This window comes from Exophiala viscosa (genome assembly GCF_022695815.1).
Source record: "Exophiala viscosa unplaced genomic scaffold EDD37scaffold_2, whole genome shotgun sequence".
Lineage (NCBI taxonomy): Eukaryota > Fungi > Ascomycota > Eurotiomycetes > Chaetothyriales > Herpotrichiellaceae > Exophiala > Exophiala viscosa.
The window spans coordinates 2,073,615-2,090,581 of NW_026944354.1; the positions used below are offsets into that span (position 1 = coordinate 2,073,615).

A 16,967-nucleotide genomic window follows, 5' to 3' on the forward strand; every position below is an offset into this window, starting at 1 on the left:
TCCGGTGGTCGTTCTACACACCGTTTTGAGGATCGCGTAGATATTCTGTTGTCCGACCGCTTGGTGGACAGTCACCTAGGGACAGAAGCACCGGGTGGCAGACATGCAGGTTGTCAGATGTTGGCAGAACACACGGCTACTTAAGCTGAAAACCACTGCAGAAGGTGCCATGGAGGGAATTGAGAACTGCTCTCAAGGCCACGGGAAGTTGTATTTCGTCCGTCTTTGTCGTCACAGCTGACTACTATATATGTCGGGCTGCATGTGCATGTCGATCCCGCCCCAGCTACTCGTCAGTCCGTCAGCATGTTCAAGGGACATACTCGTATCACAGGCATGCTGGGAGGCCTTGGTTCGTACAGATCTAACTAAGAAGAAGATAGGGGCATAAGCGGACTGCCTGAACAATCCTAGCCGATGTCAACTAACCGAGGTTGTAGAGTTGGAAGCCAAGTGAGCCGTTCTCGATAAGCACAAAGTGCATCAAAGGTGTATCTTGAAAAGTCTGGCTTGCGATGACCTATCGCTGTCATATTGGGTAGGGTAATGTACAAAGGGGTATCTACGCCAGTATAAAAACACAAGACGTCTATGCATGTCCATTACTTCTCAAAATCGCAGATAACGCTCACCACTCGCGCAAACCACCAACCTGATGTTGTTATTTACCATCTGCCTGCAATTCCTCATCAACGCCAGTAATCTTCCTGCATACGCGTCTGGCTTCATCAGGCATCGTCTTCCACAGCACATCGCGGACTTCTTTGCCGACCTTTTCTGCCGCATCAAGTGCCCAAATGACGTCGAGATGCTCATACTCAGGTATGACCTTGCTGTGAACGACCTTGACATGCGGTTCGCGTCCTCTCTCAAATCTTCTCAACAGTCGGTGACCATCCACCAGATCATCACTTCCGGCAATCCATAGAGCCATTGGAGGCACACGTTCATCATACCAGGCTGATCGTCCTCGATCAGAGCTGTTGGCCATGGCCTTCTCTTTTTGTTCTTCATCTGACTCATCCTCCACCTCCTCTTTCTGTCCCGCTTCAAAGGTTGCTAAAACGCACCTGTGTTTTGCAAAACATTCCCGGCCCAGCCACCACCTCATACTTTCTGCACTGACGTATACCGGCGAGAACTGAAATAGGCGGTCTCGTATTCCACGATCCCACCGTGTATCAGTCCAATTGAACAGGAAGGAGAAAACCAGATACCCCATGGCGCCGTACATTTTGCCAGGCAATGTCCGATGCATGGTCATCATGAGAGGTATGAAACTGTGAATGCCAAAGAAGAGCCGAAACATTGGCGGTGATATAACTCGCATGAACTTGAGATACATTTTGTCGATCAGAGGCCCGGCATATACCGCTGGAGCGAGGGCACAAAACACGCTGATCTTGTCACCAAGCTCGGGTCGCTGTTCTTTTGCAAGCGCGACAAAGGTTTGTGTTGTTCCCTGGCTGTGACAGACTAAACCGAGCTTCTCGAAGCCTGTCTCTTCGAGCACTCTGGACACAAATGCGGGCAAGTCCATAACCCCCATTTGACGCAGATTCCAAGCCCACATGCGTGGATCATTATACCGAAGCAGACGGTGCTCAGGCTTGAAGCCACATCGGTTGTTCCCCAGCCAGACATCATAGCCTGCTTTGCAAAGGAGGAAAGCCAGGCTGTCATCATCATTTACACAGTATGCACCAGCACTCTGCAGGAGACCGTGAACCAGCAATACAGGGTATCTCTTCTCGCCGTCAGGGTACTGTCTTTGGACATGTGCTTCGTCTCCATTCTGTTCTAAGAAGACGTCCGGAGATTTTTGTCGTCGATGTGCCTCGGAGGTCGGTTTGTATTCCTTGGGGTTGTAGATGTGCCACAGGGTAATGATGAAGCCATCCTCGGTCTGCACTCTGAACTCCTCGGCGTCCAAACCAACTCGGCGTGCATAGTATCGTATGTCGCAGATGATTCTGTCGGGCCCACCCTCGAGGGGCTCATAGTTGTCTGTTGCAGGATCCCCCGATTTCTCTCCATTTGTTTCGACTTCGCGGCCACGCCTGGATTTCTTATCCAGCCACTCCGTTTCTTTCTCTTTGCGAATATGTGCTCTTCTTCGTTCTTCCTCGTAAAAGGGTCTCTTCTTGTCAGGATCTCGAAATGTCATCCACACCCAAATATACTTGAAGAAGTGTGGTATTGACGTGAACAGCGCTCCCAGGACAATGACTGCCAGAAAGCCCGTAGAGAGGAAAGCAGATGTCGTCCGGAGGATGGCACACTGTACGTCGCGAAGAAATGTCGGAGGGCCGTATAAGGGTAAGGGAGGAAATAGTGGATGTGTATGCGATTGTGGTATTGCGTCCTCGAGGCGACTCCTTTCGCTCTCTTGATCCCCTCGTAGTAGCTCTTGTTTATCCACAGCATCCTCCTCGGTTTTGATGTCAAATCTACTCAGCCCCCTAGGTTTCGTTGGGCGGTATTGCCGGCCTTCAGCCCTTTCCTTCAGCAAATTGATCCTGTGTGCTTCTGGCACGGGTACAGAAGGCAGTCTGTTCCCATCACTGGTTTCGATGACAGGATCTAAAGGTGTGATAAAGGTCGCCTTGACGGCGACACCATGGGAGTTCTCGTCAGCAGCATTGCTGCCAGAGTCGAGCGACAATTTTTCGGCTTGTTGCTCATAGTCAACCGCAGCGTGGGCGCGGGAGCGCAGTTGTGTTTGCGACATGTATGTGGTTGCAGGGCTGTTTGTTTATGGTTTATGTCATTGACTTTTTTTGTGGCAACCACAGTTTTCAAGGGGTATGGAGAGGCGCAAGGAGTATAGACTGCACCATATCAGCAGACACAGGGGCGTTTCAACAAAGGCAGAGTGTTCGAATGAATTATGAGCAGGAGTAATGGAGAATGAGGAAACAAAAGGACTCTAGAAAGGCGACGACCGTTAGCGAGGGGATAGCACATGTTTGAACATCAAGCCTGGAAGGAAGACATCGTCCAGGGACCAGGGCAATGAATCTTAGATTGCGCAGTGCATCAGACTGGTTGGAAGTTTGGGCCATGGCTGTAGGTGGAACCCCGTTGATCATGGCAGGGACAGCTGAAAGGAATGTTTTGGACATTTTTGACGATTGACCCTGCGTGGCCACTATCTATCGACCTACCAATTGTGGGCTGTTGACATGGCCATAAGAGCTGGGAGACGACATCATCGGTGACGCTCAAAAGCGAATCCATAGGCACAAGCCAACTTGTAGATAGCGCAACCCCTCGACTTGGTACCAGCGAATAGTGGTTGCAGATGGAGGCTCGCTTCCATCCTGGTTCCATCTGGGTTCCATCTTGGATATCGGCACAAGCGACCGAGCTTGAGAACTAAGCCTCAAATTTGTGGCTGATTGCGTCTCACCGTTGGTGGAATACCTGGCATGTTGACTTTAAAAGAGAGGGAGCATGCATCACGGCATCCTAGGCTTGAGAGATGCGCCTGCACTTGACAGTGAGTCTGACGAAAAATATCTCTATCTACAGAGGCTTGTTTCAAAAGTCCTAAAATTGACCCCCGAGTCCTGCCAAGCATCATGTCAGGCCAGCTTGAACAAGAGCAGTAAAGGCAGCGTCAATTTTGGCTCGAACCAGTCTACATCCACAATTTACTTGACTGCATCTAGAGATCTCAATCAACCCACGTACAGAGGTCCATATTCTCGGGCGTGGTCTGCAGCACAACACTAATAGATTTCTTGAAGTCGCAGCCGTATTCGCTCCCATACCGCGAAAATGCTCTTCTTTAGGTATGGAATTTGCAGAGATTCTCCCTCACAAGACATCCATACTAACCGTGCCTGCCTCACAGCTTCTTTAAAACGCTCACCCAGCAGACCGTCACGGTCGAACTGAAGAACGACATCTCTATCCGCGGCACCCTGAAATCTGTCGATCAATACCTCAACATCAAGCTAGACGACATCGTCGTCCTAGACGAATTGAAATACCCCCACCTCAGTTCCGTCAAGAACATCTTCATTCGAGGCTCGGTCGTCAGATACGTACACCTCCCACCGGACAAGGTCGACCGCGGTTTGTTGGAGGATGCGTGTAGAAGAGAAGCCGTGGCGCAGAAGGGAAAGGCTGCTTAGGAGGAACAACCACCGTACCTTTCGAACTGCACGGATCAAAATGTGCAAGGTCGCCATTGTATCGCACTTGCCAAGCGTCAAACGAATCACGCATCCATAGTCTTAGCCACAGGCCCCAGGATATTCCAGCGTGGAGAGTCGGTAGGACTTGGAGCCCTGGCAGCAGTTGGATCGACCAGCCGTCGTCGAGTGCCTTCTGATGAGCCGTCCAGCCCCCCAGAAAAGAAACGGTTGCGACTAAACGGAGACGGTTGACGGAAAGATCTGGTGGACAGGGAGGCAATGAACCGCCAGTGTTGAGTTCCCTCCTGAGTGTACTACGGCTTGGTCACGTTGCAGTTGCCGGAGGAGAAACAGCCTTATAGTGGCACTGCCCTGATGAATCTGTGATTTGATGAGACCAGGAATGGCTGGCAGAGGCGATGGGGACCTTCTCATCAATACTACGAGAGCAGCAAAGTCGCGATGATGACGGTTTCTCGCGACGTGTATCATCAAATATACATGCGCTTTGAGCCAGACTGCCAATAGGCCACAAACGTTCGATGGCGCAGTGTTAATGTCACTTTCTACACCCCATATCGTAGCTTCCCATCACCACTACCCCATCCATCCGCGCCAACCTCAACCTTGAAAAGTCCGTTTTTGCGCTTCTCAGCATCCCACTTCTCTATCCAGCTTTTCATCTTTTCTCTGCTTCTTGCACTACCCACGTTCACAGTCGGCACAATCCGATTGATCCTCAATGCGCAACAAAACATAGTCAACTCCCTGAACGAGCTGTGCTCCGAGTACGGCACACCAAAGCAATTGGACTCCCGCGTACTCCCACGCTGAGGAGCGAGGTCGCGCATGGTGTACCGAGATTTCCAACCCTCCGACGTCAACACCGTATTCACAGCCGGGTTCTCGGTAAACCGCGACGTAGGTGGTCGATACGACCAACCCGTCGGCCTGAACCCGACAACCCTCCCAAAATGACCCTTATAAGTCATCATGTAGTCGTGCAGCGTCTCCGCCCGTATCTCCATCAACGTCTGCATATGCACCTGCGCCTCCAGCGGGTTTCTAGTCAGCAGCGAATTGAGCTCGTCGTCCTCCAAGCACTGACATATCCGCATCTTTGACGGCGGTGCGTATATTTTCGATCCCAAGGCCCTAGCAATGCCCAAGCATATCCTCTCCTTGCCGATCGAGTACGTCCCAATCACAACGAGCAACCGGCCTCGCTTTTTGACTTTCTTGTCCGGGTCCTCTTCGTCTTTGACCGGACTGGATTCGCCCTGCTCGAGAAATTTCTTCATTGTGCTGCCGGCTCGTTCCAGCTTGGTCTTTTCCCAGCTGTCATTCGGGTCTGCTATCTCTTTCGACAGACTCACGCACATTTGAGCGCAGGCGTCAATGACGTCGTGCTGGCTTGGAAATGCATATTTGGGCGTCAAGTAGGTCGTGTCAAGGTAGCAAGTGTCGATGGTCTGCTGTTTGACCTGCCCAGAGATACTGTCCACCACATCGGGTCTCAACAGCGGGTGACTGACATGAGCTGGACAGGCTCGGAAGTCGCCACAATGCAGGATCCGAGTCGACTTAGGTGAGCCGTCACGGTTCTTGCCTGTGACCTTTTCAAAGAGGTACAACGAGGACCCGGGGCAATGGTTGGCAGGGATCATGGTGACGAAGACCCCGTTCGTGTTCGGTACTTCGACCTTCTTCTCGAATTCGAGCGGAATGACCCACTTGGGATCGACTCTCAGTTGCTGAAGCATAAGGTTGCAGGTGACTTTGCTGGCATATATCGGACCGTGGCTCCAAGACGACGTGAGGCCGATGTAGTGGTCGCTGTGAAAATGGCTGAGAAAGTAGGCATTTTGACCCTCGACTTTTCCATACCGGAATGCGTCGACGCAGATGTAGAGCCCCGGCATGATTTTGTAGAACGGGCACGTCCTCTGATATGCAGGCTTCCCCCGAGACTGCATTTCGTTTGACGCGGCTTCTGCCCAGGCCGCGTCTTCTGCGTGTCCAGACATCAGCCGACTGAAAGCTGACCCACCTTTGTTTCCGCCCACGGCAAAAGGGTTCGACTGGGCAGGGCGAGGGATCGCTGCTCGTTGAAAGCGCTTTGGCATTGGACCTTCGGAACCATTCGGGCCAGTTGATTTGGGCATTGGCTTTGGAGATGACGGTCTCGATTGAGTCTCTGTCAGCAAGGGCTCAGCCTTGCCGTCAAGACATGCATTGACATGCGATGATGCCTGCTGTTCGGAAAGTCCCTTCATGCTGCCGCTACAGATTGGACACATAGAGACTCCATCTCCTTGTTCTATCTCGAGTTGTGCATCATCTTCGAAATTGCTGCGGGGAGTTCTCACGCTGTCGGCTTCGGACTTCGAATCCTCGTCAAAATCCAAACCCATTTCGCGTTGCTCTTCCATCCACCGCCGCTCCATGAACTCCTCCCCACCCTCGAAGAATTCATCGTCTTCAAACTCTTCGTCGCCGAAATCCCCAGCGTTGAACATGCTGGTGCCTTCACGCGCAAGCGCCGGTATAGCCCCACCCTCGCCTACTGTCCGTGGATGCTGGTCGTGTTCTGTTGTTTCATTGTTGCTCATGTCAGGCGGCTTCAATGGTACTTTGGATGTTGTGGATCCTGCCGCGACATCAACATTGTTTAATGCACCAGAGTCGTCTTGTTCCATTTGATCATCAGCATCAGGGGGTTCCGCGACTGTGTTAACGGTAGCGCCCCAATTTTCGTCTTCCTCGTCGCTTGAATCGTCCAGAAAGCCACCTCGGTGCTTACTTGGCTTCGCATCCTTCTTCTGAACCTCTGAAGGGTTGCCTGTGTCATCCACATGGGTCGAGCTCCTGCGTTCGGGAGAAGGTGTTCGAATCATGAATTCGCCTTCGTCTTCCACAGTCCGTCTCCTCTTGACAGGGCCGTCATCCTCATTGTACCTCGTAGGCGATTCCTCTGCCACTCTTGGTGAACTCCGCCCCGCTAAGACTGGCTCTTCGACGGACTGATGCGCATCTTTGAAGAACAAGGGAGCGTTGGCCTTGGTATCAACCGCATTCTGCTCATTCTTGTCGGCCTTCCCGAAGAATGTGAGGATACTCTGGTTCGGACGAGAGCCACCCTTCTTTGAGCTGGGTATCCTGGAGGGTGGCTGACGGCCGAGAACCGGAGTTTTGTTCATCGGTGCCTTGTTACTCGGCGTTGCGCCAGCTGGAGGAAGGTATGGAGAGGAGTTGGTCTGCTGCGTGTGGCTACCATTCGGAGGCGGAGTAGGTGGCCGACCGGTCGACGGCAGGGCTTTGAGGATGTCTAGATCGGCATTTTCTCGAGGATTCCTGAACATGGCCGTAGTGCCACTGCATCGAGCATGGTCGTGTGCAACAAAGGAGGACTTTGTAACGGGTCGAAGAGAGTGTGGATGCGCAGTTGAGTCAAGCACTGTCAAGACCACTTTTGCGCCCATGACGCGCATTAGGAGCGGCTTAATTGATTTTTGGGGTCAATGCCGAGCCTAGCGCGACAAAATTGTCTATACTGTATCACTCTGCCATCTCTTCACTTCACAAAAACGTCGGCATTGATGCTGATCGTGGCTAGGAGATCAAATGACACCAAACTAGGGTAGCTACAGCCCCGTTGCTGGTGATCTATACAATGCAGCATTTCTCTCGTCTGGTTATGAAGCAGCTAGATATCTCTGCACTATCAAATCTCACCAACATCTCATATCGCCGCACCTAAATTGCACTAAGAGATGGCCAAGGAGGTGTAGAACGACAGTCAATGAGTCCCATCCCGTTCCGCCGTAGCTTCTTGGGCAGACGCTGCGAGGCATGGACTGGCCGAGGGCAGAAAAGTGGCATCTACCTTTGGTGGCGGCACAAAAAGACCACCGGCTCATATGAGAATGTGTCTCGCAACAGCCAACCGTTGGCCTTTTCCATGCCATCATCTGCAACAAGAGGCCTAGTAGCCTTGGGATAGATACCAGGTAATCACCACAGTTGTAAATATCTGTTGAACGTTGTCTCATTACCACTTAAAGTCGCTTTAGAGAAACACGCGTCCGTGAACGCGCCATCACGTGCTGCCGCCACTGACGATGTCACTGTTCACCACGCCTAAAGTTTTCCAGGCGTTCGTGACGGTTCACCCCAGATAACGAACCAAGTTTCACACTTCCCGCCGACATTTCTTTCTATCGTCCTCTACCGGCCGTCATACCTGCAACGGCCAGCAGGCGACGAAGCAAGACGAATGTCGGCGGAAGTAGAGCGGCTCAAAGACGAGGTAAGTGGACCACATCAAAGTAACCACGGATCTATGTAGCTTATCGCTCATCCAGGGCACGAGACTACAAGTCATCATATCCGGAGCGGTCGCAGGCCTCGTTTCCAGATTCTGCATTGCGCCACTCGACGTGGTCAAGATCAGACTACAACTTCAGCCGCATTCATTATCCGATCCTTTGTCGCTTGATGGTATCAAAGGTCCCGTTTACAAGGGAGCATTCTCCACCCTCCGGTCGATCGTTAGGGAGGAGGGCGTTCGTGCGCTATGGAAGGGCAACGTGCCCGCTGAGTTGATGTATGTCTGTTATGGTGGGATTCAGTTCACCACCTATCGCTCTGTCACCCAAGCTCAGAGTCTGCTACCAACACGGCCGCCACCGTCAGTCGAGTCTTTCATTAGTGGTGCCGCTGCCGGAGCAGCTGCCACTACAGCAACATATCCCTTGGACCTTCTGCGGACGAGATTCGCCGCCCAAGGATCACATCGCATCTACCAAGGTCTACTCGGCGCTGTACGGGACATTAGCCGGCATGAAGGACCTCGTGGGTTCTTTCGAGGCCTGAGCGCTGCTATTGGTCAGATTGTGCCGTACATGGGTTTGTTCTTCACGGGCTATGAGTTCCTGCACCAGTATATTGGCGGCAAAACACTGCCGTTCGGGTCTGGCGATGCAACGGCCGGGGTGTTCGCAAGCATTTTCGCAAAGACTGCGGTCTTTCCACTCGACCTTGTGAGGAAGAGGCTTCAAGTTCAAGGACCCACCAGAACAAGGTACATTCACACGAATATTCCCGAATACAACGGTGTCATACGAGGCCTTGCAACTATCTGGCAACGAGAAGGATATCGAGGCTGGTACCGTGGACTCACGGTCAGTCTGATAAAGGTAAATCTTTACTGCCTTTGCTATTAACATCACATGCTGACAGTCCATAGGCGGCCCCAGCCTCTGCTGTAACGATGTGGACCTATGAACGTGTTCTTCATGCTCTTATCGACACAGACCGGAATGACGAGATGTGGGAGATATACACTCCCTATGACGATGATGATGATGATGACTGAGACTTGAGCAGACGATAAGCGAAACTTTTTCTTTTGGCTCTTGCCGTATACCATTTTCCAATACCTATCTCCACACAATACTTGTGGACGGGCATATTGAAGTTACCAGAAAGTGCATGGAGGAACTTCTACTCTCGCAGGTTGCCATGCTGGCGATGGCCTGGAGCACAACGGTGCATCTTGTGCGGAAGATCGCTGCGTATGTTTTTTTTTTGCGGATTTCCATTGTCGGAGACCGAACACTGCTGACATATTTAGGATCCCGATGCTGCTCGGTACAAGAAGACGCCAAAACATGCGAGTCGGGAGCCAATGTGCTAAATCAGCATGGTCTGGTGGTAGACCAAGTCGCTGCATTCTGGCCCTACCTACCCCGCGAGACTTACAACATGATAGTATGTTACAAAAGTAGCGAACACCGATCGGCTTAGGACTCTGCCGGAAAGCTTCAACCGACAGTACTCTCTCTTGGACGTGAGAAAGGTTGTCTGTGTGCGCAGGGGATGGGTTCCAATGACTATTGAGCTCAGGAATTGAATGGGCAGTCCTCTTGAGCATAGGACAGGTCACTCAAGCTGAAGTCAGCTCGTTGTCATATCTACACGATGAAGTAGTTCGACATGCCTACCAGTACAAAGCTGAAAGCGCACTGCCACGTGTGGCAGTATTACACTGCCGAGAATTGTTTTGTTACACACTCAACCCTACGCATATCGCTAAGAGCTTGCTATACCACACGAGCGCTCATTCTACAACATGAACCCGTACTTGGGTGTAACAAACAAGATGTTCATCGGCCAAACCTCATCTCTGCGCCGGCATATTTCCACAGACCCCTGAGAAAAGCCTGGTACTCGACTCTCGTGCTTGCGCCACCAGAGGAATCACGGCTGGGATCGCCCACGCAGTATATCTCGCTCAATCGGATTTGCCATGGTGGGTAGCCATCAAGCTTGACATATGGGCCGAATACGATGACAAGATCGGGCTCACCTGCACCAACCTCCTTCTGTGACTTCGGTGTGCCCCTGCCGTTGACGGTTTTGGAATCCGCAATGGCCGTGGTAGCACTGATCTCGGTGTTGATGAGGTTGGAGGTGATGTCTTTAGGGCTGATTTTCTGTGCCTGCGCCATCTCGGCTAGAGTTCTGGTCAGGTCGACGAGCGTGTCTCGACCGTCTGTTGCGGAGAGCAGGAGCAAATCGAGGTGCGGTCGTTCTGACGTCGTAGATAATGCTTTATTGGGTGTCTGCGCAAGAATCTGCGGTGAGGCAGTTGTGGATGGATGGTTGGGAGCGAAAACCCTTAGACTCGGTGCCTTGGGGGCCGGACCGAAGTATGAGGCGAGCTTCTGGTTGACCAGATCTTGAAGAGAAGTGATGTATGTCTTCAGGATACCTGACTTTTCGTACACGCTTAGCAGCGGTATGCCTGCGGAGGCTGCCCAGGCACTCAGCTCGGCCACCTCGTCTAACAGGGCTTCGAGGCCGCCGTCTTCCTCCGACTTGAACTTCAAGATCACGCTGAGGTGCTCGGGTATACGATCCAGGCTCTTGACGTCGCGCTGTATGTATTCTGGCGTGCGGTGGTGGTAGTGCCGGATTGCCAGCAGTCGGTCGAGGACGCTATGGTAGAATTGACGCAGACGGATGTAGACGCCAAAGACGAATTGAATGAGGAAGAAGATGAGGAAATGGAGCCTGGCTTTCAGGTAAGGGCGCAATCGCCGTTTGTGGCCACGCGGTTTCTGGCTGGTTGTGGTCGTTGAGGATCGGGTGTTCATGTTGGAAGGATGTTGTACGGGGGCTGCTGGGAGGTATTGCTGGAGGAGCCGTTCACGCTCAACGACAGTAAGTGCGCGACCGCCAGATGCGACATCTTTGCGGTAGGTTGTAGTGTCGGCGGAGTTGAAGGGAGGCATTGTGAGTTGAAGTGCCTCGAGTGAGGACAGCGACGGGCGGTAAATATGACACAGCCGACAATGTTGGGTTTAGACTAGGCCAAACGACATGCTTATGGGTTCCACGAACGTTGTGCACACACCGTAGAGGAGAGTGGACTGATGCGATCTCTAGGATTTTGTCCCCAGGTTGTGATCCAATGTACACGTTGGTCTGTCTGTCAACTTTTTTTGGAGTCGTAGTATGGAGTAAGTTAGTTGGGCAGATCTCCAATCGGCGGAGCAATGCACGATGATATGGGCCAAGGGCCGTTGAGCCACGTTTCGTAAGCTTCTCAAGTCAGGACAACAACATCCCTTCTCCGTGTATCATTCGGGCACCGCATTACAATGGTGGTCAGGTTAGCACTCGGCTGCGGCGATATCTGAAGTACTTGACCACCAAAATGTAGTATCAACGGCAAACTTTGGGGCCTGTTCCGAAAGTACCAATGTATGGACCAGAGCGACGATTTGAGACCGCAGAAGATGAAGGAGATATTCTGGAACCCTGAGAGAAGAGATGATATAAATTCAGCTTCTGGAGGTAGGTTTGACTGACAAAGTGACGGTCAAGTATAGCCGCCTTGTCCCATGCTGCCATGTAAGGACCGGTAAGCTCTCACTTCATGTCGAATATCGAAAGACCATGGAGGAGATCAGTATTTCTAGAGCCATCCAACGTCGCCCATGATATATATGAAGACAAAGGTGAATGGCAACAATATCGATGGAGCCTCTGAGGCATCATTGGGTGTCTGTTCCGATGTCCAGGTCGCTTTCATCTGAAGAACCTCATCCCTATATCATTGCCCTCTGAATGCTTACGTTGGTTTGGAACGAAAAGCTACGATGCACGCGAAACATGCGATTTTACAATCATGTTACAGCGACAGGACATATCTGATTGCCGCACCTAACCCACGAAGAAATCGCGATGTAGCCGAAGTTGTCACTTTTTGATATTGCTCCTTTGAGCTTCACTCAACGCACCTGCCATACGTTCCCCTCGTCGGCCTCAAAATGTGGCAACCACCACATGGCCACCAGGGTGCCATCAATGTCAACGGTCGGACATTATATGCTTCATACGACGCATATTTCGGGTTTCGAGACGAGAACAACTCTTCACCAAGGTCAGTAAACCTTTTTCACTCCTTCTACACCATGCACTCCGCCAACACAGTGACAGCACTTCAACATCATGACTTCCCCTTCACTTTGGATCGAACGTGGTCCCAATGGCCGTCCATACTATGTTCGAAGGAAATCCAAACAGCCTTCTACCTGGCAACTTCTTACTGAAGCATTGCTCCCTCGAAGCTCTCGCTCACTGTTTACCTCCAGAGACTCGCGTCAGAACAACCACGTCCAGTACGACCCGTCCGAGAGACCGCTTGCGTTGCCTGCACCCCGATCCCCTACTCCTCAACCTGCACAGACAACGAATCCTCCACCGATTGATCCTACCTCGTACGCTCAACCGCTGCCGGTCAATATGTACCTGGTTCCGCCCCAGCAAAAGCGTGATCGTTCCAGATCCAAAGACAAGGACAAGTTTGCCCGAAACTCGAACGGAATGCCTCAACCACCACAGACATTTTTCGCTGGTCTTCCTCCACCTGCTTTTCCCATGCAGCCTATTCCAGGGGCGGCTTACCCAATACCGCCGTTTCCACAACCACTGCCTTTCACGGTTCCACCACAGCCATTTCCCGGTGCTCCTCCTGGAGCGGTTCCACCCACAATGCCTTTGCAGAACCAACTTGCTGGACCACCGAACCTTCCACCGCAGCGTGTCATGGCTCAGGGCGACCTAAGGTACAAGTGTGAAGTGTGCGGACGATTTAGGTCTACCCGATACCATTACAAGCATCCTATTCCACCTGGTCAGCTGCCGGGCAAAACAGTTTGTCGAAGATGTCGAGATGAGGCAACGGACAGCGAAGAGGAGACCAGTTCAGGAAGCTCGCGATCGACCAGAAGACAGCATCGTGCTCGTCACGACAGATCTAGGAATGCGTCATCGCACCGCCAGAAGCGAGATGCTTCTCGACACCGAACTCAGTCGGGTCGACGGCTTCAGTTGCTTGACAACGGCCGTGCCCGTTATACGGAGCAATATTACTCCGACTCTACGTCCCCCAGCTCCTCAGATAGACACTACAAAGATCGAGATAGGAGAAGTCGGCAGCCAAGTTCAATACACGAGGAAGTGGTGAGACACACCCGCAGATTGCGGCTGTCTCCTGTGGAGCAACGGAGGATTCACTTTGAAGATGAACGACGGGAAGGACAACGTCACCAAGATGGAGAGTCCGACAGTGATGTTTATGAGTACGAGACACGAAGACGGTAAGTAACATACCTACAACTCCAATTGCGTCGGCCTGGATCACTAATGATGACAGTGTGCGCTCAGCATCGCGGGCCCAAACACCCATACCACGAGCTCGTCGTCAAGAACAGGTTGTACCTCCCTGCGTACTGCCTCATGCCAACGCATACATTGCAGAGCCACATGTATATTTCCAAGGGCCCCCAGCTGTAAGTCACGGACGGCAATATTCTCCTCAGCGAGGCCGGAGCCTGTCTCACGGAGTCGGCCCTGACCCCGCACAGCTTCAAGCTCCTGACTATCCTCCCAGTCACGCTGAAGAAAACGATCAATATAGGAGACACCATTCGAAGGATCGCCGACGGCGCCGATCTCGATCCACACAAGCACCTGGCCAAAATGAGGACTGGAGTGTAGGTCATCACCAGACACATGTCATGGCGGTGCGGGACCAGGATATCTTCCAACCACGTGCCCACTTCGACGAGTCAAGACATCAAGATAGACATCGTCGAGAAGAGCATGAGCGTCGGTTATACCATGCACCCAGCCCACCACCGATTCGCTCATCCTCGATGGGTTACTTGGCAAAGCCAGATTTGGACGGAGATGAACGCCACGAAACTAGATCAGGAAGGCGTCACCATCGGCGCTCAAGGTCTCGAACGTGGGAATACGAGGGCGCAGAGTCAAGCCTCTTACGGCCCGGGGACGAGTTGACAGTCATCGAGAGGCACGGAAGTCGACCTCGAGCTGAAGACTACCACTGGTACGATGATGAAGGAATGCGAGTGCGCGTGCGCGAGATTTGAAGATGGTGACGTGGCATTATGCAGGAGGCCGCAAGTCACTCTCTTAGCGACTGATATTAACCAGAAGGAGGTTGCCTGCCGAGCTTGAAGAGTGCTGAGTGCTGGTTGTGCTGTGAAAAGATGGTGCAAGGTACACGGGAGAGTGCTGGGGGAGACGGGTATCAAGCATTGGATGCCAAGTCTGCCGGGTGCCAGTGGTTTGGACAGTGAGGATACGACGACCCCAATTTGAATTCGTGGTGAAAAACTATTTCCTTTTGCCTTTTTGATTCGGGGTATGGGTACTGGGTCACGTAAATTCTGGGCCCTTGTACCAGACGAGCAGTCTTAGCAGGGTTTGTCCGCTTTGGCTGCCAAAGTTCGGTTGGTAGTCCCAGGAGAGCGGAGCCTGGGAGAAGAAGATATCTCCGTACAAGGAGGCCACGTGGGTAACAGAAGATCGAGGCCAGGCTAATGCTCAAGCTAGCGAGGGTGGCTTGCAAGGAGAAGCGAGTTTTCGACACTTGCGTGATTTGAATACGGCTGCCGACATTATCGGACGCGAGACAGACAGGCGCTATGCATGGATTAAGGTGATAAACTTGCAGGTTTCAACAAGTAGAGAGCCAGTCAGTGTACTCAGGAATCTACACACGCGAATCACCTGGAGCCATCTTCGATCAGAACGCCTCAGCGGATGACGATGATGAATGAAGGTGGCTGGGAGGGACAAGGCAAACTGACTGGGGGCAGACAGATAGGAATAGCAGCTGAATACGAGGAGAATGGGCGGAAGGATGAAATGGCAAGCATAGCCGTAGGCAGCAAGCGCTAAAAGGCTCCCCCCCTAGAGTTACCCCCTCTTTCTGCAGGGTCAAGAATCAAGACTTTCTATGCACGATCCGAGCATGGATGTCAAAGGCACCCGAGCAGGGATTGATGAAATGAATGCCATGGTGTGTCGTGATTGCTATGGGAATTGACGTTTACTGAATTGCTGTATCAGTACCTAGCATTAAGGGGTTTTCGTCTTGGCCTCACTGGCCTATCTGTGTCATTGTAGTATGCTTATAGACGGTGTGCTGTCTTGTCGTAAAGATTGAGTTTACGTGGAGGCGATACAAGTGTCGAAAGTACAAGTACAAGAGCATTTTGACGGCCGATCCTAGCAACCCAAATGAGTTGTCAAAAATCAACCCCAGCGACACCCACACACACACACACACACACACACACACACACACACACACACACACACACACACACACACACACCCAACTCTTGCATGAAATGGAAGCAGCCGTGACCCGCATATGGGCTCCCTAGGGGCTAAGGAACTGCACACTGGCAGCTGCCGTTCGGTCCGGAAAGACTTGTAGACGGTAACAACGGGGTTTTACGTTAGGTGTGGTGTGGGGGCTGCTACAGTCTGATACTGTGCGCATCAGACTTCCTTCACTTCTAAGGAATCCTATCCACTTTTTTCCCATCTCCTTTTCCATCTCTCCTTTCCACTGCATGGTTCATACGATACTGGCTTTTCCTCCCGACATCTATCACACCATGACATGGCTTGTCATTGGGAAATTCCGATCGCTCTTCGAAACATTTGCCTGCAGCCTTTTCTTGGCTCTCACGAAAGCCTACCTAGGTAGCAGTACCTTTTGCAAATCATCAATCTACATGGTCCACTACGCCAGCTGCAACAACACCACCATGGTCAACACCAAAACAGAACATGTGTGGTAGGATAGCACCATCATTCGCAATTGACAGATGTGCCAGCGCTTCTAGAGTCGATGCGGCGTCATCCCTGCCCAAGTCTGCCTTTCAAGCAACCTTCCAGGTACTCCGTGCCACTAAAATCTCCTTCTCCGCGCCATACCCCGGTCACTGAAGCTTGTGGTTGCCTTTCTATACCAAGATCGGCCACTCCAGCTGAACCGTCCAAAATTCCAAGTTGCCTTTTCTGATGCATCGACATCCGCATTGGCACTAGCATTCGAACCACTCTCGCTAAAGGCCTGCTGTCAACTTCTACCTTCACAAGATATGACATGGTGCATGGCACTTTGTAACCCGGAGTGCAAAGTGTTCGGCCATCTGAAAACGCCACTGACCAGCCCAGGTAGCACAAGACACATTCCAGACGGCACTTTTGATCCAATGCTGCCCTTTCCCCCTGATGTTTTCCAGCAACATCCTGGTAACCTCGAAGCATTCTTTTGGTGCCCATGGAGGCTGTCTCCTTTAGCTCTGCATTGGGTTCGCTGTTCATTTGTCAGGCTAACCGATTAGTTCGCGAGAAATCGGAGTTGACTCTAGTGCCGGATACAGATACACCAAAAGCTTCCTACCATTACTATGTGTTCTCCTT

At 51.9% G+C, this 16,967-nt stretch overlaps 7 protein-coding genes across 7 annotated transcripts; 4 read left to right on the forward strand and 3 right to left on the reverse strand.

Moving 5' to 3' along the window:
• Positions 1-661: 661 nt before the first annotated feature.
• Positions 662-2,731, reverse strand: EDD37DRAFT_647021 (ab-hydrolase associated lipase; the record flags this gene model as incomplete). The annotated part of the gene is made up of 1 exon (XM_062817809.1): positions 662-2,731. The coding sequence occupies one exon, from the start codon at positions 2,729-2,731 to the stop codon at positions 662-664; it is 2,070 nt and encodes a 689-aa protein (XP_062673224.1).
• A 954-nt stretch (positions 2,732-3,685) lies between these two features.
• Positions 3,686-4,427, forward strand: EDD37DRAFT_259049 (U6 snRNA-associated Sm-like protein LSm2). The gene is made up of 2 exons (XM_062810786.1): positions 3,686-3,797; positions 3,860-4,427. Exons 1-2 carry the CDS (start codon positions 3,784-3,786, stop codon positions 4,140-4,142), a joined length of 297 nt encoding a protein of 98 aa, XP_062673225.1. The 5' UTR covers positions 3,686-3,783; the 3' UTR covers positions 4,143-4,427.
• A 284-nt stretch (positions 4,428-4,711) lies between these two features.
• On the reverse strand, positions 4,712-7,507 carry EDD37DRAFT_559636 (non-specific serine/threonine protein kinase; the record flags this gene model as incomplete). The annotated part of the gene is made up of 1 exon (XM_062813805.1): positions 4,712-7,507. One exon carries the CDS (start codon positions 7,505-7,507, stop codon positions 4,712-4,714), a length of 2,796 nt encoding a protein of 931 aa, XP_062673226.1.
• A 914-nt stretch (positions 7,508-8,421) lies between these two features.
• Positions 8,422-9,522, forward strand: EDD37DRAFT_647024 (mitochondrial thiamine pyrophosphate carrier 1; the record flags this gene model as incomplete). The annotated part of the gene is made up of 3 exons (XM_062817810.1): positions 8,422-8,454; positions 8,510-9,343; positions 9,394-9,522. 3 exons carry the CDS (start codon positions 8,422-8,424, stop codon positions 9,520-9,522), a joined length of 996 nt encoding a protein of 331 aa, XP_062673227.1.
• Positions 9,523-9,974: 452 nt separating this feature from the next.
• Positions 9,975-11,666, reverse strand: EDD37DRAFT_259077 (Decaprenyl diphosphate synthase-like protein). The gene has a single exon (XM_062810787.1). It carries the CDS (start codon positions 11,441-11,443, stop codon positions 10,313-10,315), a length of 1,131 nt encoding a protein of 376 aa, XP_062673228.1. The 5' UTR covers positions 11,444-11,666; the 3' UTR covers positions 9,975-10,312.
• Positions 11,667-12,337: 671 nt separating this feature from the next.
• EDD37DRAFT_259116 (uncharacterized protein) lies at positions 12,338-14,692 on the forward strand. The gene is made up of 4 exons (XM_062810788.1): positions 12,338-12,597; positions 12,654-13,816; positions 13,884-14,008; positions 14,110-14,692. Exons 2-4 carry the CDS (start codon positions 12,666-12,668, stop codon positions 14,214-14,216), a joined length of 1,383 nt encoding a protein of 460 aa, XP_062673229.1. The 5' UTR covers positions 12,338-12,597; positions 12,654-12,665; the 3' UTR covers positions 14,217-14,692.
• EDD37DRAFT_622073 (uncharacterized protein) lies at positions 13,872-14,752 on the forward strand. Its single transcript, XM_062816033.1, has 2 exons — positions 13,872-14,006; positions 14,082-14,752. Exon 2 carries the CDS (start codon positions 14,237-14,239, stop codon positions 14,609-14,611), a length of 375 nt encoding a protein of 124 aa, XP_062673230.1. The 5' UTR covers positions 13,872-14,006; positions 14,082-14,236; the 3' UTR covers positions 14,612-14,752.
• The last annotated feature ends 2,215 nt before the right edge of the window (positions 14,753-16,967 follow it).

Excerpts from the sequence above, each read along its gene's own strand:
- EDD37DRAFT_259116 (XM_062810788.1), top strand. The coding sequence starts at position 12,666 with ATGACTTCCCCTTCACTTTGGATCGAACGTGGTCCCAATGGCCGTCCA. Across the intron at positions 13,817-13,883 it reads GAGTACGAGACACGAAGACG|CATCGCGGGCCCAAACACCC; the intron begins GTAAGTAACATA and ends GTGTGCGCTCAG. Across the intron at positions 14,009-14,109 it reads ATTTCCAAGGGCCCCCAGCT|TCACGCTGAAGAAAACGATC; the intron begins GTAAGTCACGGA and ends CTATCCTCCCAG.
- EDD37DRAFT_622073 (XM_062816033.1), top strand. The coding sequence starts at position 14,237 with ATGGCGGTGCGGGACCAGGATATCTTCCAACCACGTGCCCACTTCGAC.
- EDD37DRAFT_259077 (XM_062810787.1), bottom strand. The coding sequence starts at position 11,443 with ATGCCTCCCTTCAACTCCGCCGACACTACAACCTACCGCAAAGATGTC.